This window comes from Orcinus orca, chromosome 10 (assembly GCF_937001465.1).
Source record: "Orcinus orca chromosome 10, mOrcOrc1.1, whole genome shotgun sequence".
NCBI classification, from domain to species: domain Eukaryota; kingdom Metazoa; phylum Chordata; class Mammalia; order Artiodactyla; family Delphinidae; genus Orcinus; species Orcinus orca.
Window position 1 is genome coordinate 47,180,992 of NC_064568.1, and position 22,311 is coordinate 47,203,302.

The 22,311-nt window shown below is 40.9% G+C and overlaps 1 protein-coding gene across 1 annotated transcript in view; it reads left to right on the forward strand.

The window, feature by feature from the left end:
- Nucleotides 1–17,043, forward strand: part of KIF15 (kinesin family member 15) — a 74,750-nt gene extending 57,707 nt beyond the window's left edge. The window contains exons 23-35 of the mRNA XM_004277897.4: nucleotides 137–206; nucleotides 597–683; nucleotides 1,284–1,388; nucleotides 2,206–2,328; nucleotides 4,586–4,732; nucleotides 5,642–5,743; nucleotides 6,039–6,203; nucleotides 7,734–7,843; nucleotides 10,608–10,677; nucleotides 11,720–11,757; nucleotides 15,569–15,734; nucleotides 15,973–16,104; nucleotides 16,436–17,043. Coding sequence (XP_004277945.1) covers nucleotides 137–206; nucleotides 597–683; nucleotides 1,284–1,388; nucleotides 2,206–2,328; nucleotides 4,586–4,732; nucleotides 5,642–5,743; nucleotides 6,039–6,203; nucleotides 7,734–7,843; nucleotides 10,608–10,677; nucleotides 11,720–11,757; nucleotides 15,569–15,734; nucleotides 15,973–16,104; nucleotides 16,436–16,486 — 1,366 coding nt within the window. The 3' untranslated portion in view covers nucleotides 16,487–17,043. The remainder of the gene's footprint in view (nucleotides 1–136; nucleotides 207–596; nucleotides 684–1,283; nucleotides 1,389–2,205; nucleotides 2,329–4,585; nucleotides 4,733–5,641; nucleotides 5,744–6,038; nucleotides 6,204–7,733; nucleotides 7,844–10,607; nucleotides 10,678–11,719; nucleotides 11,758–15,568; nucleotides 15,735–15,972; nucleotides 16,105–16,435) is intronic.
- The last annotated feature ends 5,268 nt before the right edge of the window (nucleotides 17,044–22,311 follow it).

Sequence of the window (22,311 nt, forward strand, 5' to 3'; positions counted from 1 at the left end):
TGGAATACAATTCCTAACACCAAGTATGTGTCTAATAAAGTTCAGTTGCATTGCATTGAATCTCTTCTGTACGAATGGACTCAGTTCCTGTTTCCATTGAATGAGTCATGAGTAAAAGATAGTTCTTCTTTTCCAGAGAAATCTTAGAAGTTCTTGAAGCTGTACGTCAGGAGAAACAGAAGGAGATGGCCAAGTGTGAGCAGCAGGTAAAAATGTGCTATACTCTCACTCTGAAATTTGAGGTTTATAACTTTTATTCCTGATGTCCAAAGAGATTTGTTATAAAAACTGTTTCAGCTTTCAGATGTTGAAAATGTATAATAAAAAGATGGAATTTTTGGTTGGTTGTATTATTTTCAACTCTTGTTTTTCTAACTCCCAGATGGCTATAATCATAATTTGTTGGTGGTTTCCTGATAGAGACCACAAAATCATTCTCGTTTAACCCAACTTTTTATTTTCAAATATTACTCCTTAGTATACACTGTTTAATATGAAAAGCAGATTTCAACTCCTTTTATGCTTTTTCAAATACATGTGTGTGGTTAACTTTGTGATTTAATTCTTTTTCTAAAAATATTGATTTTTCCCCATAGATGGCAAAAGTACAGAAACTAGAAGAGAGTTTGTGTGCTACCGAAAAAGTAATCAGTTCTCTGGAGAAGTCTAGAGATGCTGACAAGGTAGGTAGAGGTTGAGGCTATAGCCCCCTGCATATTCCTTATAAACGCTGCCTTCACATTCCAGTCTCCTGCTCCCAGTGTTAGCTAGCATTTCTGTATGCACTTAGGCCTTGCTCATCTTCCAAGGTTGCTAGAGAATGAAGTCTTTAAGTTAATTTTCCTCATAACTTCAACCCAAACTGTTCTATCACTCTTGATGGCAGTGTTTCTAAAACACATCCCTGCCCCCTTTAACTAGGATGCCGTCAGTGCGACCTTTTCTCATTGATTGTGAGTGCCACGATACAAATTCTCAAATCCCTGGTGTTGGCTTTAACTAGAATAATAAACATTAATATGTATGTCTGAACATAAAATTAGGTGTACATTCCTTATATGTCTAGCTCTTATTCATTCATGAAACCAAAGCAAATGATTAACTAAAATATTAGAAAACCAATAAAATATAAATTGGTAATATTAATAATGCAATGTGACACATGGTATTTTGCTAAAATAAAATTGACTTCTATTGTCATTTGGAAAGATAAATGATTTATCATTAAAAAAAGATCTCCTTGCTGTCATTGGGTATGAAGATATTGTTTCTGTCCTTGTCAGGAAGTTGTAGCTGACCTCATGAGCCAGATCCAGGAGCTAAGAACCTCAGTCTCTGAGAAAACAGAAACCATAGACACCCTGAGGCAAGAACTGAAGGACATCAATGTAAGTTCTGTCGCCAACAAGATATGAAATTTGAGCAGGAGGCACAGTTCACAGACTCAAGTGGTTAACCAATGCCCCACAGAAAAAAGGGTTCTGTGGTCACCCACGTTTGAAAATATGTAGTAGTGAAAGCTCAGCAGGCTTGGGTATCTGCAGAACCCGCAGGGCCTTTAATATGCTGACATGTGTGCTGTGTGCATCTCGGGAAGGCAGAGTTGGCTGCAGCATTTCTCAGATCTCACTGACCTGGGAACAGTGCTTTCTGTGCACATTTGGGAATTGCTGATCCAAATCAGATCAGAAACAGACTGGCTGTTGCCTCTGATGGTTAAGGGTATGTGGTGTTCCTTAATTGCTTCAAGAAAAAAAATAGCACATTTTAGTTAAGTTCAGAGACATCAGTGATTTAGAAAGTGAGTTTGTTTCCCCATTATTGGACTTTATCATTTCCTAAAGTAACTACTTACTCTTCCTGCATATAAATGGTGAATGCTTCCTCCGCCCCTTGGGTCAAGGTAGTTTTTTGTTAATGTTCGTCACTCCTGTGCTCCAAAGGGAGCTTGCTCCACTCCACTGATTTCTGATAAAGATGACAAAACCAGATGTTTTTTCACTGATACCTGTGGGACTTTTCCCCTTCTTCTTGCCGTTCATCCATTAACTCTTCCACTCCTTCATTCAACAAGTGGTTATTGAATTTATTTGTGTTGATCTGGTCATCACCTTGGAACTCAGACTCATTCTTCAGTTATTATAATCTAAAAATAAACTGATAATAAAGCAGACAGATCTTGTATCATCATTTTCTTTTCTGTAGGGCAAATATAATTCTGCTTTGGTTGACAAAGAAGAGAGCAAAGCATTGATTAAGAGACAGGAAGTGGACATTCTGGATCTGAAAGAATCCCTTAGACTGAGAATACTCTCCGAGGACATAGAGGTAGATGTTAACACATCGTCACCCTTTTTGGTTTATTACTTGTCAGTATGTTTCTGTGTGTTATTAATGAATAAATAGAAGACTTTTAAAAAGGAGTAAGTCATAATTTGAGCCACTTTCCCTAAGGTAGTTAGGCAATTGATAGATAATACTAAGATTGTTACATTTTGTTTAGTTGATTTATTTTCATTCATTTGTGCTAACACCATGCTAAGTTCCTGTAACTCACCCTCTTCTGAAAAGGAAGCAGAGTGGAAACTGCATTTACTTGGATGCAGTGGTAGCAGCAGGGAGCAAAGAAAGGGCTGGTTAACCACAAAATTGCTTCTTGTGTTTTAGCTAAAATAAGTTTTAATTATCTTGTTGTTGATGTAAATGTATCTTTTAAAAAATTAAGCAGTACTGTCGTGTGGTTCAAAATTCAAAATGTATAAAGCAATATACATTCCCTCTTGTATATCCTTCCAGAGATATTTTTGGCTAATCCTATATACCTTGAGTTTTCCTTTTTTCACACAGATGGTAACTCACTGTGTATACTGCTCTGAACCTGCTTTAGAAATAGTTTTCTTGCTATCCATGAAACAAATTCAACAAATATTTATTGAACCCACCTGCCATACAACCTGTACCTGTTTGTCATTTGGGAATGGAAGAATGATTGAAACACAGTTACTTACCTTGAGGCATGCAATCTAGCTTAAGAGGTAGATGTATTATGATGTAACAAATGACTTGGGAGCACAGAAAAGGGAGGGAGAGGAGCAGTTATGCCTGGAGAATTCCAAAGAGCTTCCCAGAGAAGATAGTATTATAAGACTTTGCTAGGGAGGGAAGCCTGGCACCTGTGAATGTTTGTGGAGCATCCTCATAAAGGGGAACAGTTGGGTGTGACTGACTTGAGGTGGTTTGCTTTTTGGACAACCCAACAATAATCTAGATATGAGAATTAGATGCATATAATAGTGAAAAATTCAAATCAACTGAAATATTTAGTGAAGGGTTAAATGGTGGTGCATCCATAAGATGAAATAGAGCCCACTCAATGAAAATGATATAATAAAAGAGTAAGTATATGTGGAGATGTTTGTGATCTATCAGGTACATGTGTGCAGTACACATATTGTATCTATGACATATATAATACTGCATGTTTAATGTATATGTAATGTACACTATTATATATATCTCTGCACATATACATGCACATTTGGAAAGTTAGGGGGAATAGATTCTGCTCTAATTTGGTAGAGATTACATACACTGTGTACATAGGAATTATGTATGCAACCTATAGGACTTCTAATTCTCTCTGCCACTTTCCATCAAGCTACTCCCCTGAAAATCTGATGGCCTATGACACTGTATCACAGTCTGGTGAACTGGCCAGCCCCTCCCCAATTAGCTGAGGGGTACTCATCTTTACAACTGTTTACCTTCCCGTGTATAATGGACTAGAATCTATTGGTGAGACAACAGGTAAACTAGAGACCCATGCCTGGAGTCCTCCCAAGGAAGGAGAGATCAGCTGTAAGAGATTACCTGGGGTTGAGGGGAGAGGGCAGCAGAGGGCAGTTAGACCTCAACTGGGATATTTATATGAATTTTTTTTTTTTTTTTTTTGCGGTACGCGGGCCTCTCACTGTTGTGGCCTCTCCTGTTGCGGAGCACAGGCTCCGGACGCGCAGGCTCAGAGGCCATGGCTCACGGGCCCAGCCGCTCCGCAGCATGTGGGATCTTCCCGGACCGGGGCACGAACCCGTGTCCCCTGCATTGGCAGGCGGACTCTCAACCACCGCGCCACCAGGGAAGCCCACTTATATGAATTTACTGTAGTATTTGTCTCTGGACCTCATGACTTAAGTATTAACTGCTTGGTTTGTCTTGGAATGGATTAGCATACAAGCAAAAAAAAAAAAAAGATTCTCACTTAAAACTTTCTTAACGTTTTAAAAATCATACATAGGGGCTTCCCTGGTGGCGCAGTGGTTGAGAGTCCGCCTGCCGATGCAGGGGACGTGGGTTCGTGCCCCAGTCCAGGAAGATCCCACATGCCGCGGAGCAGCTAGGCCCGTGAGCCATGGCCGCTGAGCCTACACGTCCGGAGCCTGTGCTCCACAACAGGAGAGGCCACAACAGTGAGAGGCCCACGTACTGCAAAAAAAAAAAAAAATCATACATAGTAATGATTTGCAAATCGATATTGGAGCACCACAATTAAAGAGAGTCTTCCCCTGTGGGGATTGTCCCCTAACAGAGGGACATGCTCTGTGAGGACCTGGCTCACGCCACTGAGCAGCTGAACATGCTCACCGAGGCCTCGAAAAAGCACTCGGGGCTTCTGCAGTCGGCCCAGGAGGAGCTGACCAGGAAGGACGCCCTCATCCAGGAGCTTCAGCATGAGGTGAGATGCAGGGTGATCGTCACTCAGGATGGGCTTTGGGGGTTGGGGGAGCAGGACTGTGTGGCGGTTGAGCTCATGAGGTCCCCGCCTTGGCTAATTCTCTACATTCAGAAAGGTGGGCTAGCAGGGCGAGTAGGTAGTGGGGCAGCAGCGCTGTCGACTCTTAACAACCTGGTTGCTTCTGTGTGTTCAGACTTGGTGGCTGTCCTCCTGCCCACCCTATGCCCTTGACACATGCCAGCAAGTTCTAACCACTGTGGCAAAGGTTATGCCTGACTTTGTTTTTTTTTTAATTTTAATTTTTATCTTTGGCTGCGTTGGGTCTTCGTTGCTGCTCATGGGCTTCTCTAGTTGTGGCGAGTGGGGGCTACTCTTCGTTGTGGAGCACAGGCTCTAAGCGCTTGGGCTTCAGTAGTTGAAGCACATGGGCAGAGTAGTTGTGGCACGTGGGCTCTAGGGCATGCGGGCTCAATAGTTCTGGCTTGCAGGCTCTAGAGCACAGCCTCAGTAGTTGTGGTGCACAGGCTTAGTTGCTCCGTGGCACGTGGAATCTTCCTGGACCAGGGCTCGAACCCGTGTCTCCTGCATTGGCAGGTGGATTCTTAACCACTGCGCCACGAGGGAAGTCCCATAGATGACTTTTGTCCTCTTTTTTGGCTAGTGTAGTTTTATAATATATTTTGTAACTTTCCTCAAATGACCCTTTGATTACTTGTGAAGCTTAAAAAAGAAGTTTCTTTTAAAGTGTAAATAAATTTGTGAGAGAAATGTCAAATTATCAATCAAGCCCTGAAAAAATAATGGAAGAAGTCCATTTCTGCATGCCTTGGGAGGATTGTCTGTTCTAATTGGACCATGTACATGTATTATTTTCTAACTTGTAATCTTATATCTGTTCAATTTTCCCAGCTAAACCAAAAGAAAGAGGAAGTAGAACAGAAGAAGAATGAATATAACTTCAAAATGAGGCAACTAGAGCATGTGATGGATTCTGCTGCCAAGTATCCCCAGGTACTTTTCATAAGGAAGAGTGCATGTCAGGAGGAATAAGGAATTTTGTGAGCGATGCAAGTTGGAAATTGCTAAGACTAGCTTTGTCTTTACAGAAAAAGATTTCCACTAACAGCTTTTCTGCTTTTTTTGATAAAAAGGTACCAGTGTTTTATTTGTTTTACTTGGACAAGAATTAGAATAGCGAGCTATATACGTAGCCTGTGTATTTTCTACGTGCTTGGCAAGTATATTTACAATGAAATCTTTATAACCACTTAATCAGGTATTTGGATGAAATTTGATTTTATTTTAGAGCCCTAAAACACCACCACACTTTCAAACACATTTGGCGAAACTCCTGGAAACACAAGAACAAGAGATAGAAGATGGGAGAGCCTCCAAGATTTCTTTGCAACACCTTATAACAAAGCTAAATGAAGACAGAGAAGTCAAAAATGCTGAAATCCTCAGAATAAAGGTAACTGGGTAATTTTTTTCAATGAATTTAATGTTTCAAAATAAGCAGTATCTTTCATGGTGACTGAGGATCCAAAATTCAAAAGGGACGGAACTCCAGGGTAGATGGAGAAAAGTCTTCCTCTCACCCCTGACTCCAAGCTGCCTAGTTTGCTGTCCCTGTAGGCTTCAGGTGTAGCTAGTTTCTTATTTATCTTCTGAGAACTTTTCAGCAGCACCTATAACCAGGCGCGTAAGCATTGTCTCCCTGCCCCATTTGTTTTTCATGCTATGGTGTCATATCATACAGGCTGCACTAACTACTCTCATGACAGTGCTGTCCAACTTTTAGATTTTTGCCAATTTAATAGCTGAAGCACGTTATCTCATTGTATTTTTAAATTTGTATTTTTCTTATTAGGAGTCAGATTGAGCATCTTTTGGTTTTTTGTGTCTATGAACTATATCCTTCACCCATTTTTCTGTTGTTGGACTTTTTCTTAATGAGGTACAAGCATTCTTTATATGTTAGAGAGATTTGCTTTTGTCTGTTTCTCTTGTTTGCCATTTCTTTCAACTTCCTTCTAGTGTTTTTCGCCCCGTACTTGGGGGGTATGGTTTTTGTGTGTGGGAGAGTATATTTAGGGTGGTGTTGGGGTGGGAAGTGCGTGGAGAAGCGCCTGGGTAGGTGTAGTGTGGGCGCAGAAGGGAGTGTAGGGAGGATGCGATGCCCCATAGCAGATAGTCTGTGACCTCATGGCTCTGCAGTGAGTTTTTGTTTAGGAACAAAATTAGCCTACTGTGTAGGAAGACAGTATCACTCTTAAGCTTTGTTTCTCATAGAGGGGATCATTCCTGGCTTTTTTATTCAGGGCGGCTCTCAGTATGCTGCTATCTCAGGAACGTGGCATGATCTTGGTACTTAGAAGAAATTGGATCAGGTTAAAAGAAATCAAACAATAGATAAGCAGAAGTAAATCAAAAAGTTCACTCCTTGCAGACGAGTATTTATTTCCTCTGGGTGGTTATGCTCATGATTTTCAAGTCAGAATCCAATTAAGTATTTTGAGGCTGTGGCACATCAATTTTTAAAAATTAGAATCTAATAAATAGAATCAAATAGAACATTTACCAAAGTAGTAGATGCTTTTGTTCATCTTTTCTCATAAAGGAATTTTAATGAATTAAGGTTTGTTTGGGGGTTTTTTTGGCCGTGCCGCCTGGCATATGGGATCCTAGTTCCGCAACCGGGGATTGAACCCGTGCCCCCTGCAGTGGAAGCACAGAGTCTTAACCACTGGACTGCCAGGGAAGTCAAAATTATGTGATATTGATAAGAGACTCTGTTTAAGACAATGGGGGTGTGAAAATTAATCACATTCGGAGCCCCTGAGAGCTTCTCATAGTCTACTTTTTCTCCAGTGATACCCAGAGCAGTGTTCAGTGTATGGAGGGAGCTTAAAAGAGGAATACCTGTCTCATCACGGCCTGGGGAGCAAAATAATGCCTACTATAAGGTGTTTTCTGAAAAGACCTGATTTGATGTTATTAGGAGCAGTTGTGTGAAATGGAAAACCTACGCCTGGAAGCCGAGCAGTTAAGAGAGAAAAACTGGCTCCTGCAAGGTCAGCTGGATGATATTAAAAGACAAAAGGACAACAGGTGAGAAAGAGCCACGAGCAGTCTGTGAGCTAAATCTTGGCCTGCCTGGGGATAGTTGAGTGAATGAGGTCAGCATAGGTTTCACAGCGTGTGTGATGTTTCTTGCTGATCCAGGAGCCGCTCCAGGGGTTGCTTCGCAATCAGGTCTGATGAGGGGGTTGTTTTACCAGATAGGGAAAATAAGGTCATCACCATCTTGCCCACTCTGTTAACTTTTGTATTGCTATAGAGCTATTGAAATGAATTTCAAACACGTGAAATACTTGAACCAAACTGTCTACTTGTATTTGAAAGGGGTGAGGCGGGAGCAAATATGTCAACAAGACAAGGCTCAAGGTTCTGCCAGCAGAAAAAGGGAGAATTTTCTTGGTTTTGCTTCTTGGCTTCTGGTGAAGGGCACGTTCCTAGGAGAAGCTGAACAGGGGGGCGTTCTGTTAGGTCTCTGTGTGTGTGTGTGTGGGGGGGTGTGGGTGTGGATGTGCATGTTTGCGTGTAGGTGTGTGTTTTGGCCTCAACTCAGTCTTCTAGTTGTATCTGATAACAGCACAGCGTCTTGTCAAGGGCAACTGCACCCAGGTTATATCGTGTCTCTGACACTTGAAAGTTGTGTGACTTTGGACACATCTTTAAACCTCTTAGTGCCTCAGTTTCCTTAGCAATAAAGTGAGGGAGATGACACCTCTTATACAAGGTGTTTTAAAGACCAAAGATAACGTGTGTAAAGTGCTCGTTACAGTGCTTAGGAGAGGGGAGCCACTCAGTAAATGGTGGCTGTTAAGTAGACATGGTAGATTTATGATCCCACCCCTGAGTGAGGGATGGAGATGAGGGTGGTCTATGAGACTACGCAGGAAGTTGAGGTTTGTCAAAGGGAGTCTGTATTGGGGATGGAAGCCCTTTGTGAATTCAGCATCCCAGGTTAGGGGTGTCTGCTTCTGCTGCTGTTGTCAGATCTTAACAGGCGCTTCCTACTCCCGCTGCTCCCCATCCCTGTCCAGAAGCAGCCCTGACGTGCACTGTCCAAACCTAAGTGAGACAATGGATATTTGAGGTTGGTGATGGTGGCTGTGCTAACAACCTATTCCTAAATGTTTCTTTGCTGGGTGGCAGGGTGCAGGGGGATCTTAGTTCCCTGACCAAGGACTGAACTTGAGCGCTCGGCAGTGAAAGCTCAGAGTCCTAACAACTGGACTGCCAGGAAATTCCCCTAAATGGTTCTTTTCAAGTTTTAGTGAGCATAGGAGGTGCTCATTTTATTAAGCATCCTCTTGTAGGGATTTCACTTCCCCTTCTGGGTGATTTTGATGCAGGTAGTCCACAGTCTGCTCACCTAGTTTCCATATGCTCCACCCCCATGTCCAGGCATATTAAAGAAAAGCATTGTACCTTTTATCAAGAGTTAGTTTGAGCATGGAACTTAGAACGTTACCAGATCATGTATAAAACCACAATTTAAAATACTTTATTTCATAACCTTATGTCCCATTTGTGAGGAGCCATACAGAACCTTCTTCATGAAAGATTAGAATAGAAGAAAATTATAGCCCAGGGGTCAGCCTGTTTGGTAACTGAAGTTTCATTGGAGCAGTCCAGTTCTTTCATATAAATATCACAGTGGCTGCCTTTGCATTACAGCAGCCCAGTTGCATAGCTGTGCCGGAGACCTTATGGCTCCCAAAACCTATGTCTGGTTCTTGACAGAAAAAGTTACCCCCCCCCCCAGATTAGACAACAGAAAACACATCTGCCCTAATGTTTTGGGGTGTTTTCCTCACTACCATTTTTATCTAGGCTGTCAGATTCATTAAGTGGAAGAAACTAATGTAGCTTCTGTTTTCCTTCAAGGAATGATCCTTTACTCACCAGTGAGAGAGAGATTTCTAGAGAAGCCAGAGGCCTTCAGGCAGGTTCTCCTAGGGGGGGTGTCTCCTGATCCAGGGGCTGCCCACAGAAACTCAATTTATTATCCAACCTGGTCAGGCTCACAGAGATGGCCTCACATTAATCAAATTCACATGATACTGATGTATAGTCCAGAATGTAATTTTCTTTGTACAGAGGAGTGTTTCTTTTCCATGACGGGATTTATGTCTGGTGCTCAGAGAATCCCCTTCTTGGTGTCAGCATGTATGGGAAGCCCAAGTGGCATCAGAAAATCTCCAGCTGACTATGATATCCAATGCAGGGAATTCCCTGGTGACCGGGGGCACGGGTTTGATCCCTGGTTGGGGAACTAAGATTCCGCACGCTGCGTATCGTGGCCAAAAATAATAAATCAAAAGGGCTACAGCAGCCCCAGACCTGAAATCCAAAGCAAAGAGGGGGCATCAGAGGCTCCACAGGACAGGACAGTGTGAGGGGCCCTCCCCACCCCCATGTGTGTCCTGTGTTTCCCCCACCATCCCGACCCAGCCAACCACATTCATGCCAGGCACCTGGACTGTCCTTTCAGCCCCATTTTGTTCACATAGGATCTTCAGATGGTATCGCTCTAAGTTAATACTTTATTCTCAACCAAACCCTGTAATTAGATTTCCCAGCTTTGCTCATCTCACTTTTGTATGGAAGGAATCCCGAATGCTGGGGAGATACCTTATTTCATCTTCATGTGTTGATCACGCTTATTGACTGTGCTAACTTGACCTAATCACCATAGAATTAGCTCTTCTTTGCACATTTTGGCATTGCTGCATGTAATAGATACAAAATCGATACTTGAATATGTTTGACACTTTTCCCATCCTCCCTTCCTAATCTAACGCAGTGAACAGAATCATTCAGACACACAGCAGCTGAAGAATGAACAAGAAGAAATCAAAGAAAGACTTGCTAAAGTATGATTTTTTTTTACATAATAGTTGTTTTTTTCTTGTGTGAAAAATGCTTTTATAGTTAGCATTTATGGTTATATATTTTAGAAACCATTTTATTATTGAAATTTTGTCTTTTTGTATTCCTGTTAAGTTTGATATTTACCATCAGTATTTAGCTATAGCTGAGAATTAAGAGTGAATTAGTCTTCATGCCTAGACAGTAAGCCTACTGCTCACACAGAATTCTCCATTTAGAAGCAAGTATCGAGTGCCTATTTGAGGCCTTAAAGGGCACAATACATGAACGGTTGTAAATAGGTACCCCCTTTATGTGTGTGTAGCTGGGATTGTGGAAAAGGATGTCCCTTTTTTTTTTTTAATTGAGGTATAGTTGATTTACAATATTGTGTTAGTTTCTGATGTACAGCAAAATGATTGTTATACCTATATGTGTATTCTTTTTCATATTCTTTTCCATTATGTTTTATTAGAGGATATTGAATATAGTTCCCTGTACTATACAGTAGGACCTTGTTGTTTATCTATTTTACGTATAGTAGTTTGTATCCGCTAATCCCAAACTCCAAATTTATCCCTCTCCCTCTTTCCTCTTTGGTAACTGTAAGTTTGTTTTCTATGTCTGTGAGTCTGTTTCTGTTTCGTAAATAAGCTCATTTGTATCTATTTTTAGATTCTGCCTATAAGTGATACCATATGATATTTCTCTGACTTACTTCACTTAACATGATAATCTCTAGGTCCATCCATGTTACTGCAAATGGCATTATTTCATTCTTTTTTATGGCTGAGTAATACGCCATTGTCCATATGTACCACATCTTCTTTATCCATTCATCTGTTCATAGACATTTAGGTTGCTTCCATGTCTTGGCTGTTGTAAATAGTGCCATTGTGAACATTGAGATGCATGTATTGTAAAGGAATTTGCTTTAATTGGTTTTATTACCATTAGGGAGAGCGGACTGATTACTTTCAGTCTTTTGTTTAGCAATGTTAAGAACTTAAGTCATTTTTTCTTTCTCTTTCTTTAATCTTCTTATAGAATAAATTGGTTGAAGAAATGCTAAAAATGAAAGCAGAGTAAGTACACTCTTTTGTAATTCAAGTTCTTGTTGATCGTTTCTTTATTAACACCAACCAGTATTCCTCTAAAGGAAGAAATGCTTATAATATCCACAAGGTAAGTAAATTCTTTCCTTTCTGCAGTAGTATGTGAACATAATAGATATTTACAAAATTCTTTTCTTAAATACCACTTGCTAAAGGGGTTCCTCACATGAAGCCATTCCAAAAACAAACTTAAAGAAATAAGTGCCAGGAAAACCTTAGCTTCCCTGGGGGAATTGATGGGTTTTCTCCTCATGGACAATGAGAACTATATAACTGACCAGGTTTCTTTCTCACTTCTGGTTTCCTCTGATTTAAAACCTTGAGGCCCTCTCAGACCCATGGATCAATACTATAAATTCTTCTGGTCTTGACCTTATGTCTCTTTATATGTTTTCTATGGACATGATTTTATTTTATTCATATAGTTCTTATATTTTAATTTATGTAATCTTATAAACTGCCTCATTCTGTGATAAACAAGATACACTGTATTTTCTATCAAGTTCAAAATAAGTAAACTGGTTGGTATTAACAAAGTGATAAAACGTTAGAAAGATATTTTACTCTCTGAATAGAATAGATCTGATCAGGAACAGCGATTCTCAAACATTTTCACTTGTTTTACCTCCTAAAAGAATTTTGAAACACCATATACCCTCTTGCACATTTTTGGAGTTGACTGTGTCTAAAATTTTTCATTGTAAGTTTAAATTATTGCAAAGGATAGAAGTTTTGACCTACTGAAAATAGTGACATTTAGAAATAAAGCTTTTGTGGTGTTCTTTTAAAAGTTATCCAACTGATTTGGTACTTTCTACCCATTTAAAAAAATACTTGAAGAAATTCGTAAGTCTAAAATTTAACATTTTTCCTTTTTCCTTTGAAATTAAGTTTCCATTCTATACCCATGCAGAATTATATCCTAATTTAATATATTGTTTGGAAAATTTTTTGTTGACTGCCCTATCATAACTCAGCAATGAAAATATGTATGCAAATTACAAGTAATTTGTAAAAATTTATTATATTCATATGGCTCTAAGTGTTATATTTTTTCTGGATTGAGTTTTCATTACAATTATTAAACTATCCTGAATTTATTGTAAATTTTTATGAATAATTATTATACAAGTAAAATTTTATTGGAAATGCATCTCTCAATGCATTTTATCTTAATGCTTTTTCTTTAATTAGCTCATTCTGTTGCACTTAATTCTGGAATCAGACAGTATTCACTATCAATTCTGTTCTTACTTTTTTGTTTTCATAGATATAAAGGCTGAGAAATCTTATTCACATACTAAGTAAATAACAGTGGAAGTTTTGTTAGAATATTGTCCTTCAATTATTTGAACTCTATCCAAGTTAATATGCCAGAAGTTACATAGTGATATGTCATCAAAAATTCTTTTTAGGGACTTCCCTTGTGGTCCAGTGGTTAAGACTCTGTACTTCCACTGCAGGGGACATGGGTTCGATCCCTGGTCAGGGAACTAAGATCTCACATGCCGCATGGTGTGGCCAAAAAAAAAAAAAAATCTTTTTAATGATCAGCTGACAAAGACCACCCAACTTGTGAAAGATTTGTTACTCAGTTATTGAGTCATTTGTACCATAGAATCATATACTTAATAGAATATAGGTGTGGAACAGAACTTTGTTCAACACTTTCATCTGCATTTGAGCAGTTTGGGGACTGGTTCCTTGCCAGTTAGCTGTAGGGCTAGGACAGAAATCTGGATCACTTACAGGATCTATGAGAATCCACCTGTATAGTTTGTAGAAGTGTAGATAATACCCATTTGAGACCTTCTAGCAAAAAGAATAAAAGCTATCTAAGCTGATGCGTAATTTATTTCATGATCTAGTAACCAGTGCTACAGTGTCCCTGGGACTACAGGAGCCCACACAGTGGCAAGTGAAGCAACCTCCAGAAAAGGGCGCACACGGTTTTATCAGTCCCAGCCTACAGTAGCAATTTTAAACATTGCGTTAGCCACACGTGTATGTGGCAGTGCTTTTAAAAAGCTACAAAGAACTGAATACCAAGCCAACAGTGGTGTAGGCAGATGTTTAATTTCACATAACAAGAGGTCTGGAGGTGCATTGACTCAGTGATGCCATCACTGACCCAGACCCTTCCCATTCTTCTGCTTTTGGTACTCTTGCTTGTGGCCTGTTGACTACAAGATGGCTGCTGCAGCTCCAAGCAACATAAACAGGATCACAGCTTGCAGTGTTGTGGGTTCAAAAGGACTTTCTTTTTTCAGGGAAAAAAACTCCCAGAAACCCTCAAGATTCATTGTGTCTCCTTATCCAGAATTAGCATGCCTGCAGGGCAACCTGAGAAAACCAGTATCTGGCAGTGGGGTAGAGATAACCATGGTTTTAGCTCAGACCAGTTATTATTTACTAATCTTTGGGAACTGGGTGTGCTTCTCCTCTCCCTTTCTTGTCCTCTGAATAAACTGAGTTTTTATAAAAAGCAAGGGATTGGCTGTTGGGTAGGCAGCTGCAGTGTCTGCCATGCCACAAAGCCTTTTCATGAAACGAAAGCAAAACACATAAGACAAAAGCAGAACAGCTCCAGATGAATTGGGAGAACATCAGTGCCCTCACTCCCACACTGTCCTCCTGAGGTTCCACAGAATGTAGTCTGAAAACACCGCCCAAGAAATTGTTGGCCTTAAGTGGTATTTTTAATTCTGTGTATTACATCACTTAAATCATCAGCTTTCTATTCCATATGCATTGTAAAATAAATAAAAAACATTTGTTTCTTTGGGGAGCTTATAGGATTGAGTTAGTTTTGTGAAATTCTATATAATTGTTTGGTAACCCTTTTTTTTTTTTTCCCCTTTTGAACACTATTCTTTTTTTTAACATTTTATATTGGAGTATAGCTGATTAACAATGTTGTCTTAGTTTCAGGTGTACAGCAAAGTGATTAAGTTATACATATACATGTATCTATTCTTTTTCAAATTCTTTTCCCATTTAGGTTGTTACATAGTATTGAGCAGAGTTCCCTGTGCTATACAGTAGGTCCTTGTTGGTTATCCAACACTGTTTTAAATATAGCAGTGTATACATGTCAATCCCAAACTCCCTAACTATCCCTTCCCACCTCCCTTTCCCCCTGGTAACCATAAATTCATAATCTAAGTCTATGAGTCTGTTTCCGTTTTGTAAATAAGTTCATTTGTATCATTTTTTTTTAGATTCTGCATATAAGTGATACCATATGATATTTGTCTTTCTCTGTCTGACTTAACTTTACTCAGTATGACAATTTCTAGGTCCATCCATGGGTAACCCTTCTTTTTAATGTTTATTTTCAATTGATAGTTGCATAAAGTGTATAAATTCTAAATAGCACATCCTTGAAGAAATGACTAGTGTCCCACCATCTGAGAACCAGTTTTTGAAACCAGAAATGATTACTCTAAGATATGGGGCACTGAATAAACCATGCAGACTGTAATAATGCTTAAGTAACAGTTTGCTCTGAGGGCTAGATCTAAAAGTTTCCATTCTAAATTTTTGTTGTGTAAAAAACGGTTTGTGGAGCTTTCCAAAATGAAAGTTTTGGGTAAAACAACCATAAAAAAAGTGTATCTGCAGCTCTTGCCGTCTTCCTGTGCTGTCAGAAAGGGGAGGGCTGAATATTAGTGATACTTTCAAATAAAAATTCTGGGCTTGGGTGGCAAGTGTCTGATTTGAGTACTGTTTTATAATTACGTGCCTTTGGGAGACCATAACGCTATAGTTACTGTTACAGCCTAGAACAGCTCCAGAGTGCCCTTCAGAACAAAGAGACCGACTACGTTACAATGACTGAGGAAGTTGAACGAGTTAGAATGTTGGAGTCTAAAGCGTTCCAAGAAAAGGAACAACTAAGATCAAAGCTGGAAGAATTGTATGAAGAAAAGGAGAGAACGTGCCAGGTGCATTTGTGTGTTGGTTTTTATTAACAGAGCCGATCAGCATAAGTCTCTTGGCTGTGATTGGGCATCCCGTGGTTCACAGTTGCTCCAGTGCACGCAAAGATGTGTGGTCACGAAAGCTGGGAACCTGGGCTCTGTCTCTCCCTCCCTGTGCTCTTGGAAGGCACGAAATAATGTTATTTTAAAATAAAAATTAAAAGCAGCTCATTTACCCTTCCCTGGATTGATTTACCTGCAGGAGATGGAAATGTTAAGGAAGCAGGTGGAGTGTCTCGCCGAGGAAAATGGGAAGTTGGTAGGTCACCGAAACCTACATCAGAAGATCCAGTACGTTGTGCGACTAAAGAAGGAAAACATCAGGCTTGCTGAGGTAAACTGAAAATTGTGCCGAATAAACTCATTCTGGTTTTTAAATGATGATTTAGTTAAAATTTAATTTAACTATTGAATCACTTAACTGCTTTCTTCAGGGAACCTCCTGAATTAAAAAAAAAAAAAAAATTCAGCCATTGCTATTGTAAGCATAATTCAGTCAGTTATCATACACATGAGATTCTTGTTTACTGTTAAAGTAGTTTACAAACGGAAAATTATAGTCGTAGTTTGAAATTTAAAGTTAATGAATGCCAAGAATAACTCTTCCTGCAAGCATTAGAGCCTTAATTTTTTTTCTTTTCCTTTTCTTAAAAATTACTGACCAGGAGTCAGAAAAGTTGCGTGCTGAAAATTTATTTTTAAAAGAAAAGAAATGAATGAATCATAAGGATCCCGATCAACTACCTACCTTGTTTGGAGACTTCTTTCCCTCTTATAGAAGTAAGACCTCTCCTTGTGCACTTAGCAGAGCTGAATTAAGAGCCACGACTATTACCTGTGTATGTGGGGGTTGGGGGGCTGACCCTCAAGTTACTTATGAACTCTCTGCACCTGTGCACACCTGTGGCAGCCCGCAGCCTGCAGTTAGAGGTTACCGTTTCAAAGCTGTAAATATTGAGAAAACCTTTTGTGTTTTTAAAATAAAAGCCCGTAGCTGCAGTTTTACAGTGGATGTCGGCCAGGTTATTTTTTTCCTTCAGTACTGCCATAATCTCCTTTGAGTCTTGCATCAGAAGCTCCAACAATATGCAGGTTCCAAAACTTACAGTGAGGTTAGTGATGGTGCAGTGTGCATGAATAGCAAACTTGTTAATATAGATTATTTTTGTATTCCTACTTGAAGTGTTCTCATGGGCCTTTTTTATGACTGTTAATATGGCCATTTTTCGAAATGTAATAAAATCTTTTAAAAATAAATTGTTTAATAAGGTGATTTATATTGTTCATTCACCATATGCTTATTGAGCAACTATTATATGCCAGGCACTGGTCATCAGTGAACAAGGCAAACAGAAACCCTATCCTCAAGGAACTTCTGTGTATCAGCACTTCATTCTTCCTTATTGAGAGTAATATTCCATTGTATGGACATGCCACATTTTATTTACTTACCATTCGATGGGCATTGTGTTACCAAACCAAACTTGGGTCCATTCACCCTCGTGCACCGATCTACTGACACCATGTTTGTGGGGTTTTTCTGTTTTTTGTTTTTTTTGGCCGTGCCGTGTGTCTTCTGGGATCTTAGTTCCCCGACCCAGGCCACCACAGTGAAAGAGCCAAGTCCTAACTACTGGACCGCCACTGAAGTCCCTCAGCAAAGCACTTTTTAATTAATTAATTAATTTACGTATTTATTTATTTTTGGCTGTGTTGGGTCTTCGTTGCTGCGTGCAGGCTTTCTCTAGTTGTGGTGAGCGGGGGCTACTCTTCATCGTGGTGCGTGGGCTTCGCATCACAGTGGCTTCTCTTGTTGCGGAGCACAGGCTCTAGGTGCGTGGGCTTCAGTAGTTGTGGCTCATGGACTCAGTAGTTGTGGCTTGTGGGCTCTAGAGCACAGGCTCAGTAGTTGTGGCACACGGGCTTAGTTGCTCCACAGCATGTGGTATCTTCCCAGACCAGGGCTCGAACCCATGTCCCCTGCATTTTCAGGCAGATTCTTAACCACTGTACCACCAGAGAAGTGCAGCAAAGCATTTTTAAAAGCAAGATGGTACTTCCCTGGTGGTCCAGTGGTAAAGAATCTGCCTTACAATGCAGGGGACATGGGTTCGATCCCTGGTCAGGGAACTAAGATCCCACATGCCACGGGGCAACTAAGCCCGTGCACCACAACTACTGAGCACCTCAACTAGAGCCTGCATGCTGAAAACTACAGAGCCCATGTGCTCTGGAGCCTACATGCCACAAGTACAGAGAGAAAAACTGGCACGCCACAACTAGAGAGAAGCCCATGTGCCACAACAAAAGATCCCGCATGCTGCAACTAGGACCCGGTGCAGCCAAAAATAAATAATAAATAAATCCTTAAAAAAAAAAAGCAAGTTGTGGGAGAGGCATCTCAGGGTTTGTGATAAGTTCATGCCCAGTTCTCTGACTGGTTGATGGTGAGGTAACAGGGCAGTGTCACAGGGGTTAACACTATCAGTCCTTAGGTCTGGGGGCTATGCACTCAGGGTTATCAAGTAATTAACTTCTTCCATTCGGTGGGGGTTTTAGCATCTATAAAACAACTCAGAGAATGTGCCATCAGATACTATTATCTAGGTGCTTAGAGAGGAGCTAAAGCAGAGGAAGTGGAGGAAGGGTCTGTCCCAGGAAGACCCTGTAGGGTCCTGCTCGGTTACAGTTTGAACTGTTGGCAATTTTGGGCTACTATGGATAACAGTGCTCTAAATACTCCTTGCTATGAAAATGTTTCACATCTCTTGAGTAGATACCTAGGGGTGAAGTTGATCTCAGGTGGCCTCGGCCTGCAGCGGCTTGAAGCAGGATTTCAGTTCCCAAGCCAGAGATTGAAGTCAGGCTGCAGCAGTGAGAGCGCTGAATTCTAGCCACTAGACCACCAGGGACCAGTGACCAGTCACAAGGCCCTGGCCTGTCAGCAGTGTAGAAATGAATTTCTACGTAGAGTCAGAGAGTAGTGAAACAAGTAAAGCATTTATTAGGAAAAAGAGTACATGCGGATAGACACATGGGCGAGCTCAGAGAGAGAGTCGTGCTCTCATGGTAGTTTGAATCACTTTTATGGGGCATTTCTTCTGGTTTTCCTTGGCCAGTCATCTTGCTTTGCCTGGTTCTGAGTCCGTATTTGGTATATCTCAGTGTCTTCGCCATCTTGGAGAGGCAGCAGCAGGCAGTGGCTTGAAGCAAGATCTTAGTTCTCTGCCCAGGAATTGGACCTGGGTAGCCTGGATGAAAACCAGGAATCCTAGCCATTAGTCTACCAGGGGCTAGAGGCTGGAAGCTAAATTCCCCTGGCCCTTGCCTCCATTGAAAAATGCATTTCTCAAGGAGGCAAAAACTGCAAAAACAGGTACAAAGTTTATTATTAGATACACAGCACAACAAGTGGGAGTGCACACAGAGAAACAGTTTGTTTAGTTAAGACAAGCAAGGTACAGATACACACCCGGAGAGAAATGGTGTGGGCGTCCCCCCTAATGAGGAGGAGTACAGTAAAGAGGCGGTTAAGTCATTTATATAGGGCGGTTCTTCCAGGTCTTTGTTTGCCTTTGGCCAATTATCTGGTTTCTTTTTCCACACCTGACCTGCCCTAGGACCCTCCCTGACATGCGTGCACAACTTTTTTCCGAGATGGATTCCAGCCCAGAGGCCTTGGCGCCCCCTCCTTTTTAACCCCCAAGGAGCCTTTCTGCGCATGTGCAGTGTCTCCCTTGCCCCAAGGATGGGGAACATGTGACCTCTCGATCCTTTACTCAGTGTTTAGCCTCTTTCTTTCTCCGCTGTGACTGTTATCTTAAAGTGTCCTCATGAGACAAAGTCCCGTTATTTACCCTGTTGCTGTTGTTATTTCTATCTCGTAGTGCACACAGGAGGCTGGTTGTAAATACCTAGCCTAGAGCCCACCTGCCTCCTTCCTCAGGAAATGTAAACAGGAGGCCGGTGGTAAATGCCCAGCCTGGAGCCCAACTAGGAGATAGCCCAACTATCTCCTAGCCCAACTAGCCTCACTCCCATGTGTGCACATGCATCTCTTAGCCAAGGTGGATTCTAGTGAAGAGGCCATTGGGTAGCTTGACATCACCTACTATAGGGTGGTGCCCCCACCCTTTTTGACCTTCAAGGAGCCTTTCTCTGCACGTGCGCACGTGTGTGTGTAGTTGGGATGGTCTCCTTGACTTCGAGAATGGTCTCTTATCTGGGCAGGGCTTAGCTTCTCCTCCCTCCTGCTGTTTTGGAGTATCTGTCCACAGGGGACAAACTCCAGCTGCTCACCCTGGGGCCCATCTATCTCCTGCCTCAAAATTGCTGGATCCTTTCAGCCTCTCCCAAGTTCTCCCCATTACTTTTCGGCAGCAGCACCATGTTCCTTATCGGGAAGGGACCTTGTGTTGTGAGACAACTCATGCAAGTAGTTTGCATCGTGCCTGGCCAAGGAGGGCAGTTTTGGTCAACGGTTCCCTCACACAACCGTTCTTTCTCCTGAGAAATGGACTCGGCTTCAGAGAATGCACATCAGAGATGAACCTAAAACCAAGGTCCAGAGCTATCTGCATAGAATGAGGCCTGGGCTTCATGAATATATATATTTTCTCCTTTTTCTCTTTTTGTGAGTGTATATGTGTATACTTCCTTGTGTGATTTTGTCTGTGTAGCTTTGCTTTTACCATTTGTCCTAGGGTTCTGTCTGTATGGTTTCTTTTTTTTAGTATAGTTTTTAGCACTTGTTATCACTGGTGGATTTGTTTTTTGGTTTGGTTGCTCTCTTCTTTCTTCCTTTCCTTTTTTTAAAATTTTTAATTTTTATTTTAATAACTTTATTTCCTATTATCTTTTTTATTTTTCTTTCTTTCTTTCTTTTTTTCTCCCTTTTCTTGTGAGCTGTGTAGCTGACAGGGTCTTGGTGCTCTGGCCAGGTGTCAGGCCTATGCTTCTGAGGTGGGAGAGCCGAGTTCAGGACATTAGTCCACCAGAGACCTCCCGGCTCCACACGATATCAAATGGCAAAAGCTCTCCCAGAGATCTCCATCTCAACGCTAAGACCCAGCTCCACTCAATGACCAGCAAGCTACAGTGCTGGACACACTGTGCCAAACAACTAGCAAGACAGGAACACAACCCCACCCATTAGCAGAGAGGCTGCCTAAAATCATAATAAGGTCACAGACACCCTGAAACACACCACCGGAGGCGGTCCTGCCCACCACAAAGACAAGATCCAGCCTCATCCACCAGAACACAAGCACCAGTACCTTCCACCAGAAGCCTACACAAGCCACTGAACCAACTTTAGCCAATGGGGACAGACACAAAAAACAACGGGAACTACGAACCCGCAGCCTGTGAAAAGGAGACCCAAACACAGTAAGTTAAGCAAAATAAGAAGACAGAGAAACACAGCAGATGAAGGAGCAAGGCAAAAACCCACCAGACCAAACAAATGAAGAGGAAATAGGCAGTCTACCTGAAAAAGAATTCAGAGTAATGATAGTAAAGATGATCCAAAATCTTAGAATGGAGAAAATACAAGAAATGTTTAATAAAGACCTAGAAGAACTAAAGAGCAAACAATAATGAACAACACAATAAATGAAATTAAAAATTCTCTGGAAGGAATCAATAGCAGAATAACTGAGGCAGAAGAACGAATGAGTGACCTGGAAGATAAAATAGTGGAAATAACTACCACAGAGCAGAATAAAGAGAAAAGAACGAAAAGAATTGAGGCCAGTCTCAGAGACCTCTGGGACAACATTACACACACCAACATTCGAATTATAGGGGTCCCAGAAGAAGAAGAGAAAAAGAAAGGGACTGAGAAACTATTTGAAGAGATTATAGTTGAAAACTTCCCTAATATGGGAAAGGAAATAGCCAATCAAGTCCAAGAAGGGCAGAGAGTCCCATACAGGATAAATCCAAGGAGAAACACCAAGACACATATTGATCAAACTATCAAAAATTAAAAAATATTAAAAGCAACAAGGGAAAAACAAAAAATAACATACAAGGGAATCCCCATAAGGTTAACAGCTGATCTTTCAGCAGAAACTCTGCAAGCCAGAAGGGAGTGGCAGGACATATTTAAAGTGATGAAACGGAAAAACCTACAACCAAGATTAGTCTACCCAGCAAGGATCTCATTCAGATTCGACAGAGAAATTAAAACCTTTACAGACAAGCAAAAGCTAAGAGAATTCAGCACCAGCAAACCAGCTTTAAAACAAATGCTAAAGGAACTTCTCTAGGCAGGAAACACAAGAGAAGGGAAAGACCTACAATAACACCCAAAACAATTAAGAAAATGGTAATAGGAACATCTGTATCGATAACTACCTTAAATGCAAATGGATTAAATGATCCAACCAAAAGACATACACTGGCTGAATGGATACAAAAACAAGACCTGTATATATGTTGTCTACAAGAGACACACTTCAGACCTAGGGACACATACAAACTGAAAGAGAGGGGATGATAAAAGATATTCTATGCAAGCGGAAATCAAAAGAAAGCT